The sequence below is a fragment of the Centroberyx gerrardi genome, chromosome 23 (assembly GCF_048128805.1).
Source record: "Centroberyx gerrardi isolate f3 chromosome 23, fCenGer3.hap1.cur.20231027, whole genome shotgun sequence".
Classification (NCBI taxonomy): Eukaryota; Metazoa; Chordata; class Actinopteri; order Beryciformes; family Berycidae; genus Centroberyx; species Centroberyx gerrardi.
In genome coordinates, this window is record NC_136019.1 from 12,249,415 (window position 1) to 12,268,618 (window position 19,204).

The 19,204-nt window shown below is 41.5% G+C and overlaps 1 protein-coding gene across 1 annotated transcript in view; it reads right to left on the reverse strand.

The window, feature by feature from the left end:
• LOC139914564 (phospholipid-transporting ATPase ABCA1) overlaps positions 1-19,204 on the reverse strand; it is a 146,421-nt gene that overhangs the window by 60,046 nt on the left and 67,171 nt on the right. Inside the window, exons 29-33 of the mRNA XM_071902919.2 lie at positions 16,109-16,236; positions 12,031-12,129; positions 10,935-11,124; positions 1,237-1,331; positions 327-432 (exon numbers count right to left, since the gene is read on the reverse strand). Coding sequence (XP_071759020.2) covers positions 327-432; positions 1,237-1,331; positions 10,935-11,124; positions 12,031-12,129; positions 16,109-16,236 — 618 coding nt within the window. The remainder of the gene's footprint in view (positions 1-326; positions 433-1,236; positions 1,332-10,934; positions 11,125-12,030; positions 12,130-16,108; positions 16,237-19,204) is intronic.

A 19,204-nucleotide genomic window follows, 5' to 3' on the forward strand; every position in this document is an offset into this window, starting at 1 on the left:
GGTTGATATCTGACATCGCTCAAGCATGTATGCCCATGACTATGACCATGTTTCACAAAACCCAGACTTGACATCAGCACCTTGGTGATTTGAGGAGGGGGGGGGGTTATTTGGCCTTGGTTTCATATTTCTACTTGTTATGGATAAACAAATTCTGGGACCTGCGAATCAGGGCTCTTTGGAGGATGCCTCTGGGCTTTTTTCCAAACACACACCTTTTGCCCTCGCACTACAACGTACAACTCTTTCACTCTTGAAAGAAATTGAATTATAATACAGCGCAACCAACAAGTTTCACCTTGAGGACTCCGATACCTAGCGCATACCTGGAATGAATCGAACAAGCCCTTTATATCCCTGAATGCAGCTTCGATTTCTGCCTCTGTCAGACGGACTTGGGAGTTGACTGCTCCAACAGAGATCCCTCCGTACCTGAGATAGGCAGAAAAGCAAGACGGAGACAGGAGTTCAAATGGAAGAAAGTGGACATGAGCAAGGCCAAGAATACACAGATGTATACGTTTACTCTCTCTCTCTCTGTCTCTCTCTCGCTCACACACACACAAGCATAGAGACGTAGACATAAAAGAGGCTATTATAGTGGAAGTGAGACATACACAGACATGTATGGTCTGGAAACAAGATGAAGCACACACACAGGGGCTGTACAGAAAGAGCAGAAATCATCTCTAATGCTTTACAATAAAAAGTGGGCAATCATTTCACTCACTGACAGTTCACTCCGAATGTTTTCATACAGTAAAATGACAGCTTAAGGGAAGCGTGTCAAAGGGTGGTGCAGTGGGAGTTATCAGACCATGATGCGGCTTGATGGCAGCATTGTATGCAGGCTTTTTTCTTTTTTTTTTTTCCCTTTTATTCATGTTACTCTCAACCGACCATCTAGAAGTGGATGTGCATGCACTTCTTTTAAAACACACTGCCAAGTCCAGAATTAAAGGAAACAACAAGCCAGATTTGACTCTCTGTGTGTCAAGATAAAAACTCAGTGGCCAAAAATCAGGCACCTGGAAAATCCCCACTGAAATTGCAACCACAAAACTGTATGTATTACAGTATCACATAACTGTATGTATATGGTGATATTCTGATTCCATAACAACTGGAAAAACTAATCTTAGTGTTTTTTTCCCGTTTAATGCCGTGATATGTTCAAAAACACACTACTAAACTCAGGTTGCTAATGACATTGACATACAACATACAATAACATACCTCTTTTTGCCCAAGTGCTCATAAGTCTTGACCAAGAAGTCTGTCATGTTCCTTCCAGTTAAATCCAGCAGCGTGTCTGTCGTGTTCTGGATCCTCTGTAATCACAACAAATAAAAAAATATGGTTAAGAACAATTGTGACAAAAAAGGTAAGCACTCTAAAGACAAAGAGGTTAAAACACAGTATTGGTTTAGTAGTGCTGCTGTCTCCTTGTGAGGACATAACTCCAATTTAGGTTTTGATTTTTCCTTTACTTGAATTGAAACTTCACACTGACTTTGTTGATACGTGTAGGACCCAGTAGGACCCTTTCAAAACCACTTCTAAAAATGCATAATCTGAAAATAAGGTGTTTTTTTTTTTGAGCTACAGGATTTTCATACAAAAGCAGCGCGGCGCTTTTTCTTTCACGTAGGGAGAAGTGAATTGTGCTCTTGTGTGAAGCGCGGTGTCACGAGCAGAAAAGCTGACCGCAGAGGGACTCAAGCAGGTGCGACTGCTCGCCCACCCACAGGGATCCAGTCAGTCCGTGCAAAATCAACAAAACTTCGAGGAAAAGGGACACTTCGCAGCAGAGCACAAAAAAGGTGATATGCGTGCACAGCGTTGGGGAGCAGACTCTCTCAACCCTTATCATAATAGTCAATTAAGCCTGGCTGTGGGGAGCCTGCCTGAAATCCAGTCCCCCGCCAAAGCTGTGAAAGCAGTGGCTAATGTCAAAGGACCCTAATTAGATGCCCTTCTGTGGATAAATGGGTACACTCAAACATCCAATTAAGAGAGGGTGCGACACACCGCCACGGATACACTCTGCTCTGTGTGGACTGATACCCCCCAGCACACACACACACACACACACACACACACACATACAGTAAACACCAGCCCGCTGCAGCCCTGCTCATTTGAAGGGGTAACATTATGCTAATTATCAGAGTGATCCTTGGTAAAAGTGTAATGGAGACCCCCGACTGCAACGCAATTTCCTAACAGATCCCCTCGTTACCCTGCTTATATCCACCCTTGTGTACAAACAGCCTGCTCTGTGTTCTTAGCTTGATGTGCTAGCCGAGGGTAAACAACGCGTGTTGTTTAATCAGTTACACCCATGTGTCGATAACCTTTGTGTGTGCGCACTCCGCTTTTATTTATTTTTGTTGCCTAATAAAATTGGATCTGAATGCAAATGGACAGAGGGCTTTAACTCATTCCGCAGTCCGCACTCAGTCAGGGCGAAAGGGGAAGGGAGATGGGGGGACAAGGAAAAGATTCAGAGAGTTTTTCCATTTGAGTAAGCAGCGCTGCTCCATATACACAGATGTTGTCTTGCGCGTCTAGTATATAAATGAGGGATGGGATGTGGAAATAGCAGTTAAATGAAGAGGAAGCGAGGATAAATTGAGGTAAGATTAGAAGTAGAGGAAAAAGGAGCAGGAGGAGGAGGAGAGATTAAACAAGAAACAGGGGGAGAAAGCAGAGCAGGAGGAGTGGATAGAGGATAGAAACATCAGTGAAAACCGGAGGAGAGAGAGCAGGGGAGAAAGGGGGAAAAGAGCAGGAGGAGAACTAGAACCACAAGGCGAAGAACAAACAGAAGGAGGAGGAATAGGGTCCATCTGGCTTATGACTCAGAGATAAGGAGGACGAACGACGCAGCAACCTTGGCTTATTTCTGAACAAACACGCTTCTCTTTCGAAAGCCACAGGAACCCGGGAACAAACAAAGCCAAAAATGAGAGCTTTTACGTTCCTCTGCGCGTTCAATGAGTTTATACCCAAGCACACAGTCAGCGTGGGTCTAATTACTTTGGCCTTGGTCCATATTTTCCCCATCAAAAAGACTGATACGGGAACATTTCTTCCTACAAAATCATTGTGCGATACCTGGGCTTCTCTTGCCTGTATCTCTTGCTCATTACCTGGGAATCGCTTCAGTGTGCTTAGCATTCTGTACATGACATCAGTTCTCCATCACACAGTGGTAGCTTGATAGCAAGGGAAGCAAACAGGGGTGAGGGAAATGTAAACTAAGGAGTAATCAAATCTGGGGAATGAGCTGGCATACTCAAGCACTGGAGAGATGATAAGAGACTTTGCTGTGTTCATATTAATCTTAGCGTGGTGTTTGTATCACGCTGTACCTCTAAGGTAAAATTCAAATTTCATCTGGAGTGCACAAAGAAAAGTAATCTTGGGAATGCAGAATCTTCTTATAATTAAACATGTTATGTCATGCTGTATGATCATTTGTCCTCTGACTTTGTCGGTCCTTGAAGTTTTGCAAGTGATGATCAGGTTAATTGTGTTTATGCAAAACAATGCGTTTATGTTTATGCATGTGTAAAGTCATTCTGGAATTCAACTCGTTATAATAAGATGCATTGGCACTGGAAGTGACAGGTGAGTGACTGTGTGTGTGTGTGTGTGTGTGTGGGATGGGGGTGCTATGTGTATGCCAGGAGCTATAATTCATCTCTCAGTGCAGCACCTTTCATTCTGTTATGATTATGTCCAATGCGATCACATCACAAGAAGCGTTTAAAACCATTACATTGAACCAAACCGTGCCATTGGACAATAGCTGGAGTATCTTGCAAAGCAGTCACACACTTACAGTACCAACATGCACAGCTACTATCTGAAACACAATGCTGCTGTGACTATTCCTCCCATGGTCATGAAAGATTGTGTTGTGCACATCGACAGCAGATGACAGATTTTTATCCGGACCCCTTCTGTTGTGTTTAGCTACAAAAAAAAAGAAAATAAATCACTCTGCCCCTTCCACCATCTGCCTCATCTCACAATTCAGCAACCTTTTTGCTTTTGTTTTTGAGCATCTCTTGCCTTCCGCTGAGAGTATGGCTCCGGACAGGTCATTTTACACCAAAATGGATCTGCGGGTATTGGGAGTCAAAGTGACAAATCAACAGCGCCAAGCAGAGAAAAGATGTGTCAGCCTGTTTTGTTCCCCAGCTTGAGTATAGACTGGCAGGGCTTAGAACTGAACTGCAGTTAGCTTGGATTTGCAGGCAGAGAGAAAACCTTTCCTCAGATGTAAGCTTTACAGATTCATTATCTTCTCATTGACTGACATGGAATAATGATAACATAAGATATAAATAATATGTCAATCCTTCTGATTTTATGTTATAGCCATCAATTGATAGGCCATACAATGCTACATAAAACCAGCTTTGGGGTTATATACAGTAGTGCTGTAAGTTCATTCCATTCCCTTCCATTCATGGGTCTATTAAGGCCAATAGATCATCAATAGACACTGGCATTTATATGACAAGTGTCCAACAATTTTACCATTATTGGGGAATGCAATAACTGGAAGAACTGTAGACATCTAAGGCAGGATTTCAGCAGCAACAACAGAATGTGGTTTATTCAACCCTTTACTACAAAATACCTGTACAGAAAGGAATCAATAATGGTATTTAGGCAGCTTTTACAAAGCAACTGACTAGATGATGGTGTTTGTATTTCCTCTGCAGAACTCTCACTTTTGTCCACACAAATGGCTCAATGAAGAGCCAACACCCAACTTCAATAGGCTGATAGATTAGGCCAAGGAGAGTCATTTGCAAGCAAGCTGTAGTTAGGCCAGTCTCCCAATGATAAAGACATCAATCGTAATACTGCGAACGTGGCGGCTTTATCAATTCCTTTGCACGCACGGCAGCCTATTCATCTATGAAGGTTAAATATCACCAGCTAACGAGAGTCAATACCTGAGAATTGATAATGGGCTTACTGTTGCATGCCATTTCCATGGAAACAATGATTCCACATCACCTCCTGTGGTGTTATGTCCGTGTTTTTTCCCTCTTTCTTCTTTTCTGTAGTTTCTCAAGGGCATATTGGGAGGATAGCCAGGATAAGAGATAAAAAAGAAACTAGTATGAGGCTGGTACTCTATGTCATGATTTATTCAACAGGGGAGGCTTTCAGGTCAAAGGGAATATATTCTCACAATGTGCTCGGCTGCTGTTGGTGGTCTGTGCCGAGGACTTACATTAATTTATGGCCCCCTGTGTTGGACCACGGTCTACAGGTAAGCAATGCCGCAATAATGATAAATGTGCAGGGGTGCATGAGGCTCATCAGCATGTGTGTGTGTTGCATCCATCTTTACATGTATTCCATGTCTGTGACAATATCTATCCTATCTCATTGCAAAAACATTACTCTCATATTGCAAAATCGTGTCAGTTTTAGTGAAAATGCTATATATTTTCAGACTCCACATCGCTGACCATGATCTGCAGACTATACTGCGTACTTTAAGTTTCTACCGTATGACCTTACACACTGCACTAGTTCTTATACACTGGTTTTCAAACTGTGGGTTATGACCCACTGGTGAGTTCCAGTAGACAGCAGGGAGGCAGGTGGGCTGGAGGATGATGGGAAAAAAACGGCAAAAGGAGTGTTTAAGTTACACAGGCTACAGTAGCCTATTCTTATTCATAGGTAGGTAAGATAGGTAATTTTCACTAACTACATAGAAATATTGACCAAAAAGACTGACTCAAGACTGAACTTCATTGACCATTAATCTCAAGAATACGTAGAATACGTAGAATACTTAATGTTTCTACCATATGGACTAATGTACTGGTATAAGATCTTTAAGGTTTGACCACTAAATGTTGGTGAAATGTACAATGGATCTAAATGACAGCTTGCTGGCTTACTATGTTGTGAAATCTGGCCCCTGCCAAATAATTTAAGTAATATTTTGATTAAATTGTGCTAATATCGGTGATGGAGAGAGGAATATGAATGGTTGTTGACAATAGGTTTACTGCACATGAACGCTCTCCTCTCCTCATTTGTCGTGTCTTATCCTAAATTTAAAGTTCCTTAGCCACAGTGGGAAATGACTGGCAATCATCTTGATGCATAATAATAAGTAAATGTCCTCAAGGTTGTTTCCATGCAAAAAAAATGAGAGTCCATTTAATATCTTTTTACAGGATCTGGATTGGAACAAAGATCAAAAGACCAAAAACCAAAACAAGATGCTGTGAATAAAAGAGAAATGACGCAAGTAAATGTAACTCAGAGGGGCAAGAACTGTCCTTTGTAAATGGTATTTTTTACTGAAGCTAAATGTACTAAAAGTACCAGCCACTTACTGTATGACACCATAAAGATTGTGTCTGAGTAGCAATTCATAAAACAAGAGAAAAAGATTCAGGCTGAAAATCACCTAAAATGAAAAGATGAGTGAGGCCAAAGAAATGGCTGGAGAAAGATAGCGGATGGTGAAAGAGATCGAGAAAAATGAAAGTGAGACAGAAAGACCTTGATGGCCTAAGCGGGCGACCAGTGAAGACTCAAGGGTATGAGCAGTGCCTCAACAAATGGGGGACACCTTGACAGTGCTGTCAAAAGCTACGACCAGACGTCAGGGAAAGGAAAAGGTCGCGCAAAGGGCACTCCTCTTGTTTGACTGTCTCAACAATCATCCCATAACATAATACCTGGACAATTTCTCTTTTAAAGTGGCCCTATATGGCCTTGTCACACAATGGAGCACACAGCAAGACTCACCCGCGTTCAACGAGGCATTACAGATCCTTGGAGAGCGCAGAGTGGTACATTACATAGCATGGTATATAGGGGACATATAGGGGATCTCTTCTAAAAGGGAGGAGGGAAATAAAGAAGTGGCAGATGAGCCCAGCAGTCTCAAACTGTGTCATTTCACAAAACAATGTGGGCTCCTCTTGTGGGAAGTCATTGACTTTGGACAGCCTCTCACAGTTTGAGGGCTCATCACACACCACGGATATGCAGACACTTGTACAAATACACAAGCATAAGACTAGTCATAATACTTTACACAAATTCCCACTTACAAACCTTTCAATATTTAAAGGTTTATGAGTGATGTCTCATTTCTCCTTCCAACAAGACATCTCAAAGTGAAATTGCAACCAATATTGAAGGAAAACATGTCATACTAATTATGAGACCAGATTATTTCAGACATATTAGTGTGTGATTATGTAAGTATTTTTTAACTGGGCCAGTATATCTCCCTATAACATTTCCATCTAAACTGAAGCTGAAAGAAGCTTTGGAAATGAATACCCGCTTTGCAAATTGAACTCACAATGGCTGTTAAAAATAAAATCCTAAAAACAAGAGTTGACCCTTTTTTTAAAAATCTTATAGGGCATTTTTCATCCAAAATAGATTCAAGTACAATATAGAGCAACTGATTCCCCCAGAAAGGTGTTTTTTTTTCTTCATTAGATATTTAGTTGTAATGCTATTTTCACTCTAAATACATGCAACAACTTATTAACTTGAAAACTATATTTACTCAAAAGAAGTCATCAAGGCTTTGGGCCATGCTGCTGTATTTTTTATTTACATCTCTGAGCTTTAACTAAAGTAATGGAAGGATTCAGGGTCAAGTGACAACTTCAAACCGAAAGTCAAAACAAAAGAGATTGTGCAAAACAGTTTTGGATCATCATGTAATAAATCTATATTACTATTATTAAAACAATACACTTTTAGACATTAACCAAAGCACCTCATCAACTGAAATATGTGCGTGTGTGTGTGTGTGTATGTGTGTGTGTGTTTGTGTGTGTGTGTGTGTGTGTGTGTGTGTGTGTGTGTGTGTGTGCACGTGCACATCCGCATGTGAGAGACTTGTATGAAATTGTATCATCAAGTGCCAATGAAAAGTGAGGTAAACTCAGTGAGCTAACTTCACTTTTGCGTATCATGTTTGAAAACTATTTAATAGGGCTGCATCATTATTTAAAAAATAACAAAATAAACTGTATACTGCATTTATTTCAAAATCACAAGAGGTAGTCATTTTTCTTGTTTTTCTGGTGTTGGGCAAAATCCCTGGTCAAAAAGACAGACAATTCTTAATTATATTCAAACTGAGAAAATGTATATCTCATTAATATATTTTTCCTTCCAAAATGTTTTTGTTTACATTTTTTTCAAGTTGATGTTTGTAGAAGCAGTTGCGTCAACTTGTATCATCATACATTGTAATTACAAAAAATGTTGCGAAATTACATTTTGTTAATTTTCCGCAGCTCTAGTAAATAGAATATTGACTTTGTTTCAAGGACTTTGATGACTAGTCAACATAAGAAAGAGGGAAGAATATTAAAATCCCAAAACATTGGGTAATGAAAATCAAGCAAATTCTTCTATTGGTTAAATCTTTGTGTCATGAAGACTTTGGATGCAGTGAATATGCTCGAGTGAGTGGCCTAATGTGCTCAAGTAACCTGCTCTAAAACCTCATTTTAAAAGGCTCGCATCGAGCGGCAGTTTTATCCAATTAGTTATTTCTACTCTGCATTTAAATCCCTCAAATTGAATAACTGCCAGGGAGCCAAAACTTCTTCATAATGAAGACAAAGGCTGTTACTTCAGTGCAGTGTTCCAAATTGCACCCCTATCCTAGCCACTCAAGCTTCATTTCAGATTTCTCAGGCACTCTTGTGATTGGCTATAGAGTGTTAAAGTCCCGCCCAGCGCCAAAACGTGCCTGGACCCCGGAAGATAATTAGACAGTGGTGATTTACCAAAGAAAAACTCACTCCCAACGATATTAGACAGTGAGAGATAGTGATTAGATAGTAGATTACTGTGCATGTGATGGTGAGTAAAGCAGTGAGTCTGAATCTACTGGCAAAGTTTTTTGAAGGCAGGAGTTTGAGGAGAGGAGAAATCACGTTAATTCAGGACACGTCGGGACCCCGTCGTACTTGGGACAGCTGCAGCGAGGGCCAGTATGAGGAAGTCTTATCACGTATCGGTCAGTATATTTAGGCACCGGTAACTGGATTCAAGTAAGAGGCCGATTACAGGATTATGCTGTCATGCAGCAATCCATTTTTTTGTAATTGTATAGCTGCATAGCCCAGCTCATACATTTCACATTTTCCCTCGGACCAACAGTAAAGCACTGAGTGGCTTCCCTCTGCTGCTGGCTCAACTCCATTTTGAGGACAGCCTCCAGACCGCTCCGTACTGCCGAACAATATCAGGCACAGATGGGACGGTTGTTGTCACCATTGGATCAGGTGTCTCTGGTTCAGGTGACAGAAACCAGCTGCTAATGCCTGTCTCACTCCCCGGAGCAGAACCTGGAAAAACTCTTGGTCGTCTTTGCCACTAGATCTAGGCTTTACTCGCTATCGCATGCACAGTAATCTACTATCTCTCTCTACTAGCTAGCTGAGAGCGCTGAAGAGATTTGCGGATGCTGACGTAACACATTCTCGGTGTTTGTCCTCTTTGTTGCACAGTTTAGGGTTTAAATATAAAAAAAATATACTTTTCCATAGTAGACTGTTATGTCAAAAACATTATGTCATTGTTATGTCATTGTTTGCTTAAGAAGATACATTTTTTTTGTTTTCCTCTATGGTAAATCACCAATCTTGCTGGATCCAGGCATGTTTTGGGTGGGACTTTACCACTCCATATTACAAAATACTACCCACCTCCCTCTGGAGGGGGGGTAATAGTGGTGGAGGGGCTAGGAAGATTTATAAGAGATTTATCTTCAAATCTCATCTTTCAGAAAAATACAAAATGCAGGCACATGCCACAAAACCTGAGTAAACAGACAAAGCCATCTCCAGTAAAACGGTGTTGGCTGTCTCTCACTCTTAGATTTCTCATTGTCATTGGGAGGCAGTGGTGCAATCCATTTCACCCCAAATGAGGCACACTTTCTCTGTGCGTCATGTTTGGTTCAGTTGGCGCGTGGCGGCTGGTAACCAGGGAAGGGGTCTCTAACTCCCCTATTGATCCCAGCCAGGATCAGGCCTCATGGGGTCAGACCCTCAAACATTCACCCCGGCTGCATCTGGCCATTTATACTGTTAAGGTAATAGCCTATAAAGCATTGGCATTGATTTCTGGAGGATGAGACAAGCGAACCTCCCAGGACGAGTGGATGTTAAGAGAGAATGGGCGAGGTGCTTTGCAAACTCGATCTTGGCACTGCATGCAAGGAATTGCTTTAAGGGAGGCTACAGGGTGAGAGATCAACATATTCCTCAAAGAGTAAAAGTTCCCATTATGAGAATATTTTCACTTAATTTTTAACAAGTACGGAGGAGAAGCTAAATGGTTGGCACTGTCCAAATTCAGTGTATTTTCAATTATTTTTTCTTTCCCTAGATCAATTTTGGGCCTACTCGTGCATGCATGCTATGACAATGGAGAGATAGCACAAAAAAGTAATCCACATTTTGCAATGCAATGGAAATTCCTTGCTAGTTAGTACCTTTACATTTTCAAATCAAAATGATGCTGACTGTAACTTTCAGACCGCTAACCAAGAGCTGCCAAGATAAGCATATTTTAAACTTTTGTGTCAGTCATTGCCTATAGAAGTCACTGACAAATGATTTTTTTTGCAGAAATCTAGAGCATTCAACTCCCTTTACACACAGTGTATCCCTCTGAGGCACACAAGAAAGTGTAGGCATTTCTCCAAACAGTTCAGAGTGCAGGGGCAGCCAGCAGCGGTGCCCCTGGAACAGGAAAGTGCTCCAATGTCTTGCTCAAGGGCACTTGGACAGAAACTGACACATTGGCTGTTGTGTGGGATCAAAATTATGACCTTACAGTCACAAAATCGCCGCTCCAACTACTTGACCAAGATTATGGAGACTAACCTGAGGGGGAGGGAGCCCGCCCGCACCGGGTGGACAGTCAGGTAGCATGATGGTGCGTTTAGGGGTGCTGCACTGACAGGACGGAGAGGGGTTAGACATGCTCCAGTTCCCATTGAGGAAGATGTCACTGATTGACTGATCCACAGGTGGAGTGAACCAGTCAGACGCACTGGAGGCACAGGGAAGGTTCCTGAAGGAAAACAAAGAATGATAATGTGAACATTTAATCCCCCCACCCCCACCCCCCACCCCCAAGTTGTGACGAGGCAGGGGCTGCTCCTGATCAGACTTGACAGTGTGGATTCTACATATGAAAGGAGATATCACAGGTTATCGCAGTTGACAGCTATATAACAGCCATACCATGGTACACATGGTCGTACATCTAGACTATATCAATAAGTCACAGGAATAAACAAATGAATGCTCGTATAAGTTTCAGCGATAATAAATAATTGAGGGGTTTCATGTCATCCATGAGTGCCTTGAGTCATAGGCAATGAATTTTTGAAGAATGTGGAGTATTAGCCCTGACTTAAATTATGTACAGTGGCTTAATATAGTGTTAGTTTGTGTTGGAAGAACTTAAACATAATAAGCCTTGCAAGGAATATGTGGTCCACAAGTTCTGAGCTAGGCAATAATTGCATTTCTTTTCTAAGTTTAAAAAGCTCTTCATTATTCAACTTATTCTGATCAGGATGGTCTGGACAGCTCATGCAATGCTAGTCATTTATTGATCAAATTTGTTCTTAGAAATTGGATTACACAATCATGCAGAGCGCTGCTTTCAGAGGCTCTGAGTAACTTGGCTCTTTCATTGGTTCTACTTCAGCGGTGGTGTTTCTTGGAGGAGAAACAGACATACACATGTTCAGACACGAATGAATGCATGCATGCACACATACATACACAGCTGTGTAACTATTAGCCCTCTCACACAGACACACACACAGCTGCATGGCACAGCTGCATGGCTAATTGCTTTGCCAGTGCCATTTGGCATGAATGGACGTGAGTGCACACACGAGTACATATATGTTTGGCTGGATTGTTTTGGCAAATAATTTGTGCTTTATTCTTCTTGTGTACTCACGGTATTGGGTCTCCAGTCATGCAGCGAGTCCCAAAGCCAGGGTTGTTCACCAAGGAGTCCACCACCCGGGACACCTCCACATTATCTGGACCATCATTGCTGTAAATATTAGGAATAGTATTAATAAAAATAAACATTCAAACATTTTAGTCTCCATTTAAGTTTACAACTCCTTCCCTCACAGCAGGTCTAAACATCAGTGCAATCCAAAAACAATGGGAAATATTTTGGGCCCCATGTCCGGACTGCCCAACTTTCCACACCCAAAGGAACTCTGGGTATTGGCGATACTGACTGGAGTGTGAAGAAATGTGTATACCCCACAATAAGTGTGGGTTATCAAATGTGCTGTGGCATTGGCTGGTTCAGGGAAGGCTTGGCTTAGGCTAGTTACACACTAGAGGATTATTGGACCGATTTACACTCGATTTACCCATCTAGATAATCGGGTTAGGGTTAGGAAACCCCAATCAGAGGCTTGGTTGGGACCAATTCAATCTTAACCACCCCATGATTTGCAGACTGATCTGAGCTGCCCCGATAATATCTAACCTGTTTGATATCTAAGACCTGACATCTGCTTTGTCCTGAACAAGTCCTTTGGTGTGTGGGGATCACAGATCCATCCCTAGAGAGAAGACCACCAATAGTCAATGAGAGCCGAGTTTGCAGTGAGGTGAGACGGAGCGAGTAGAGCCGGCTGTCCGCCTTCATTGGTTTGATTGGTGTCACGTTTGATCGCGTGAGTTCCTTTGAGATTAGAGGTCCTGATGTCAGTGATGCATCAGGAGCCAGAAAGATAACCTCAGTTATATTGTTAAGTGTGTGATAGTGATACTCAGTCTTTGCCTAATCGTCTAGTGTGAGCATATTTATGACAAATATCTGTGCAATCCGTTGTTATGTCTGTGACACAATGCATTTTCATAATTGTTTAGGGTTTTGCAAGTCTTCTAGTGTGTCCCCAGCATTGGCGAAGCAGAGGGGATTAGATGATCATTAGTCTTAAATCTATCTCGACATCCAAGGCCTGAAAGGAAATTAGACAGATCGGAAGTGGTGCATTTCAAGTAAATACTCAGTGGCGATGCAGCATGCCATTGGGTTTAGCTTAATCAAGAGTGAGAGGAAAATCATTGAGTTTACGAACCCTTTCCTTTGGCTGAGGAGTCGAAACATGAATTCCCAACACACCATTGACTGTACAGCGATGTGTGCTTTCTCTCTCTACATTAAGTCTGACTGTCTCACTGCGTATTCTTGTGCAAGCATGTGTGGAGATGTGCCCGTTAAAGACTCTGTGTACAGTATATTCTCCTTACAGACCTTTCATCACTGCCTGAGTGTCTTGTACACATCAAAGCCCCGTGTCTCAGTTAAACAACCTTCCCTTTCCAATTCCATTCCCATTACTAAACACACACACACTCTGCCCTTTATCTTAAGGGTACTGTGGGAGTTTAAGCACAGTGTTTCATAAAGACTATGGCGATGGCTTTCTGCCAGCAGTGGCCACAGCCCGGCCAACCATTGGGATTAATACAGTGTTCATTGTCTCATTTAGAGGCATCTGCATGAAGGTCATACGGTCATTTCTTCGGCCACCAGTGAGAGCAATTGAAGTGGTCCGATTGTAAAAATGGATTATGTGCAGCCATCTGTTTTGCTATTAACAATGGCTGGATTACTACGTTATTCAGGGTAATAAAACTATTGGACAGTTTAAAAAATGAAGGCTTGTGCATATACACAGAAGCAGCGGAACTAATGAGTAGTTCATTTGGTCAAAATGGAATATCCTAGAAGTAAGAATTCATGGAGATACAATGAGACAACGGCAAAGTTAAGCCAAATGAGGCAACATAATAATATGGGAATTAAAAACTTTTTGGAGAATATGATACCTAACAGAGTGTTGGTTAATATTATGTGTTGAAATTATGTGTGGAATATAAATAGCATATACTACAAGCGTATAATCTTTTGGCATTTCACTGGAATTTCTAATAAATGCTGCTGTGACAGTAACTGCCAGAAAATTACAGAGAGGCTGAGTAAACCAGGTTATTGCCACTACTGCATGTAGTACTGCAGTGAGATATATCAATCATTATCTTCAATCACTCTGAACTAAAATGGATCATTGGCATTTATTGGGTATGCAGTACACCAATGCACATCTGAGAGAACTTGTAAGATAAAAAGGCACAGCGCTCCTGGCCACACAGTCATCACAAGGGAGGATGTTTTAAAGTCACTCAAGGGAAAAGACAATGTTCGGTAATTGACTGCGGGGAATGTCAGAGAAATTAAGAACACTCCCAACTTACGATGTAACACACAAGACCGGCTCCCAGTAATTGTCATGACAACTGCATCTGCTGTTCAAGTTTCGCCAACCTTGAGCGAGACTGTGTGGCACAGTCTGTCGGGCAGCCAGCTCTGAAATCCCATGTATGAGTCTGGAACCCTCCCTTGAGAGTTTTGTTCCCGGTTGTGGCATGCGTGACTGTAACCTCTGCTGTGGCCAAATAAAGGAGAGAAAGGAAACACACAAGCGGGGCGGACTGGCCAGTCATCCTGATAAGAAAAGTTTCGTCACCACTTTAGTTCCAGGAAAGGCTGCAGAGTTTTACAATGGCCTCCTATTTCCACAGTAACACGCAAAGGTCCTGCCGGTCTATTGAAAACACCCAGCAAGATCGATCTATTACAATGAAATGATCTCCTCTGGATAGAAAAAGCACGCTACCGTAGAATACCAATGAGCCCAAAGCAGTAAATGCAATAAGATTCTTTGTCACTGCAGCAGCTGGATACTGTATGGGTGTACCGACAAGATACTTGCATGAAATATTCAACATGTTTTTCTCATGTTTTCCTGCATTTTTGTGATGTATTTTGAGAACAAGTGTACAATTCCACTATAAAACGAAGTAATGCTGTTACACTGGCAAAACATCTCCCACCTTGAGAGGGGAAAAATACGTAAAGGTGCAAGAACAAAATCAAAAGTTTTTTCATTCTCTGGACTTAATATGTGTAGAATATGTGATTTATATTAGATCACATTGAAACAGGGAAGTGTGTAAATGTGTCAACAGATAGTCTACAAAAGGAACAGCTTCTCACTCTAACCAACAGTTGAGATGCTATCTTAGATAAACCAGTTTCACATAAGGCTACGATTAATTGTGTCTTGACATCTTCAAAGTGAATTTCTACAAAGTGCTGCCAGGGGAAATGGAAAAACCTGCGTAGTGGATAAGCAATGACAGCTTCATGTTACAAGAAATGAATATGAATACAGTGCCGAGATTTCTTTGATGGTTCGAACAGATAACAGACGATGCATATTAGAATTCAAACATGGCATTTTACAGCACTTATGTTGTTACAGAGAAAGCTAGATCATGTTGCAGCCATTTTGAGCCCACTGGTGTGACTATAGGGAGACTTCTCCCCCAGAATCATATGACTTCAAAAGATTGAATCCATAGCTTGTCGGGAAAGGCTTAAGAGTTATGTCACACATATCTGCCCATATGAAAACATGGGCGTATGTTTCTTAGTTGTTTCTTAGATAAAGTGGAGCTTTATTTATTTATTTTTTTTGATGACATCCTTGGTGATAGGCAGTAATTGCTGTGGTGTTTCTGCACTGCACTTCCCAGAGATCACCTGTCAATCAAACAGTGTGTCCAGCACTGTGACGTCTTTCACCGCTCATGCTAACAACTCAGTTCTTCTTCTATTCATTCCAAACAAACCGCCGTTTCTGCTTCTGCCTCTCACTTTCTGTGCACCACAGTATTTTTCCCTGCAAAGACCTACCTGCTACTGGGTGTTTAGAACAGCATGTAACAAATGTAAAAGCTTTCACAAACTGCGTATAGGTTGAGTCACTATTGTGATATGTCAATCGGCAATAGAGCGTCGCAAAATGGAAATGTATTTATATGAAAATGGCGTAAAATATAAAATCTGAATATGCAAAGAACATGGTTAAAATGTCATAACATTCCGCAAGTGTGAGTCATATTATGCCATAAAATCCAGATCAGTGTTAGTCCCTGACCTGTAGAAGGTGGTTTGAGGTAGTCCATACATCCAGGGCTGCAGCTCCAGACTTGGATATTCGGAGAACGGTGGGACGATGAGTGAGAAGATGAGAGACAGGCACACGAACACAGCAGGCAGGACCACCTAGGAAGATAGAGACAAATGTGAGTCAGTGTCACTGACTCACAATCACTATCACTCATCAAAGTGTCTTTGTCACAACTCTGCTGAAAATGTTTCACAGTACTGCATCCAAAAAGTCATTTGAGGTTATGAAATGTTCTAAAAAATGAATGATTTGAATGGTTTTAATAGACGTAGGGTTACTCGGGGGAGTAATTAATGGCAGAAGACTGAATTAATTCATTTGATAATTTCACTTTCCAAAATGCATACTGTAAACCTACATACACTGAAATGGACAAAACAGCAAATTGAAAACAGAAAATGTCGCCCTAAAACTAATTTATATCAATGTGCTTAAATGAAGGGTGGGTGGGGGTCAACAAAAATAAAACAACATTAATGCAATTAATAAAAACATTGTTTTCAGGCAACAAAAACCTCCGCTTTTATATTACCTATGTGACATTTTTCAAGCTTCACTTTGAAACCATTCAAGCTGCTAATTACCTACAAACTAACTTCATTAGAGTGGGTAACCCATATAGAATCTTTTTCCACTGTAGCTACTCGGAACAGGCTTTTCATATGTGGAAACAAGCTGTGTCATGTTATGACCAATATAATTATTAAACGCTGTGAGTGATGGGATTATGACTATGCCTGCTTTAATAGTAAAATCATAATTTACACCCTTATGTAGGCTTCATAGCGATGCAAGCTGGATAAGATATCCACATGGATGATAGTGGAGTGCATGTTTATGTGTGTAAGCAGGACGGCAGCACAAGACTCAATGCAAGATCAATTACATCATCCCTTTCCCTGAGCCCCCTAACTGTCATTACATGCAACAAAGTGACTGATGCAACCAACCGAGCACACGGGACCATCACGTTTACCTGTGTGCCTATTAATATGCTCACCACCAACTTGTTTTGGCTGTTGTGCATGCATTATGAGTTTGATTAAACACTTCCAAATGCCTGCCACCATCATCCGGCCACTCAGGCATAATTAATTTCTCGCTATTCTCTCGCCTTATTTTTTCTTTTTTCTTTTATTCAGAAGCTGCCACCCTTCTCCCCTCCGCAAGCCCAGCCCAGCCCCCCCCCACCCCCCCCACCCTCACCCCAATCCAATCCTCTTTTCTCCGTCATGTAAATGTTCTCTTTTCATTTCATTGTCAGAGCTGACAAAAAGGTCAGTGGGAGAATGCAAGATATCTTTAATGTTTAATCACTTGTAGGGTGGGGGGTACTCGACAGCAGGGGGAGGTTTGCCTACACTTGATTAATTGCAGGGCCTGCGATTTGCCGGGCCAATTCAGGATGCTACAATTGAAAATTCTAAATTTACTGCACGGAGCTATGGCTATGGAAATGCGCCTGGAAGAAAGATAAAGAGCAGCAATGAGACTGAAAAGCTTAATGACAGTCCACAAAAGAAGGGACTATCTTTTTCTCTCGCACACACACACACACACACACACACACACACACACACAAACACACACACACTCTCTCTCTCTCGACAGTAATTGCAGGTGACAGCTGGTACTTCTTCCATTGTGTGAGATCTGCAAACAAAGGGGAAAAGTCATTATGTTCACAAAGCCAAAGCATTCCCATGAACAATGCATGAGTTTATCACATTCTCAAGTTTAGTGGGGATTTAAAGAAGAGGAAAGGATTACATTCAAAATGGGTATAAACACCAAAACACAATTAAGACGTGTATTATTCACTGCAAAGTCAAATGGCTCATTAGATTGTGTTTGAGGGCAGAGTGGAGGCATATTGTTGACTTAATACATTTGTTTTCCCCATAAACATTTTTGTGTATCTCATTACATTTGTGAATAATATACCTTAATATAATATACCTTGCCTTAAAGTGCGTATCAAAAAGAACAGCATTCATACAGTATCACCTTGGATTTGTTACAGAGGTTTTGCCCAGTGTTAATAACTTTTCTTATTAACACTATTAACACTAGCTTTCCTTTTTACATCTGTCTAATCAAATCTAACACATAAAGAGTTATTAACTATTCTTATCTCCACTGCACATATCATATCCAGAACAGTGTCAGACAATAATTAATGATACTGGAACTTAAATACAACAAATGAACACCTTATGAACCATGGTAGAGTAATCATTTGACTCATAAACACTGGACATATTGAGTACTACAGAACATGCTACAAGCAGCATCATCTACTAAAGGAAGACTTTCATATCCTAGTCGCACACAAGGCTGCTGGCACTCCGGTGGGACATTGTAGTCAATTCCAGGACTGCATGGTGCGCTCCGAGCTCCAGCTCTCTTTCAACACAGCCAGCACAACACAACCAATAACGACTTCTCTCTGATGCCAACATTGCCAGGCGACGTCTGTCCCCAACTTTCTTCCCCATAAATCACTCCTTTTGAGTTCCGTGCCATAATCTCCTTTGTATTCCCTTACCACTTGTATTCGAAGAGATTACCTCACCACACAATCATATCTGCTGACAATGGGAGCTGTTGACATGATGGAAAAAACCTTTTGTCACATGAATAAAGAGGAAGAGGTAGGAGGTACGCCCTGGCAGACAATGTGCACTCTTGTACGTACACACACACATACACACACCCTTATCCTTCTATCCTGCTCTCTAACACAAAAGAGGGACGTCCAAGATTGACAGTGACTAATGGGGATTGGTACTGCAGCAAATTACAAGAAGGACCCATACACCTCACCAGAGGTGGAACACTGCTCTCTCTCTTTCTCTCTCTCTCTCACACACACACACACACACCTACACACACACACACACACACACACACACACACACTCACACACACACTTTCTCTCACACACACACACACACACACAGGACAGTGGGTAGGAGTGGAGGGGCGGTGCTTCACAATCCTTTTCAAGTGTAATTACTTCAATGTCATGGCAGCTGTCATAAGTGATAGGGTTACATGATA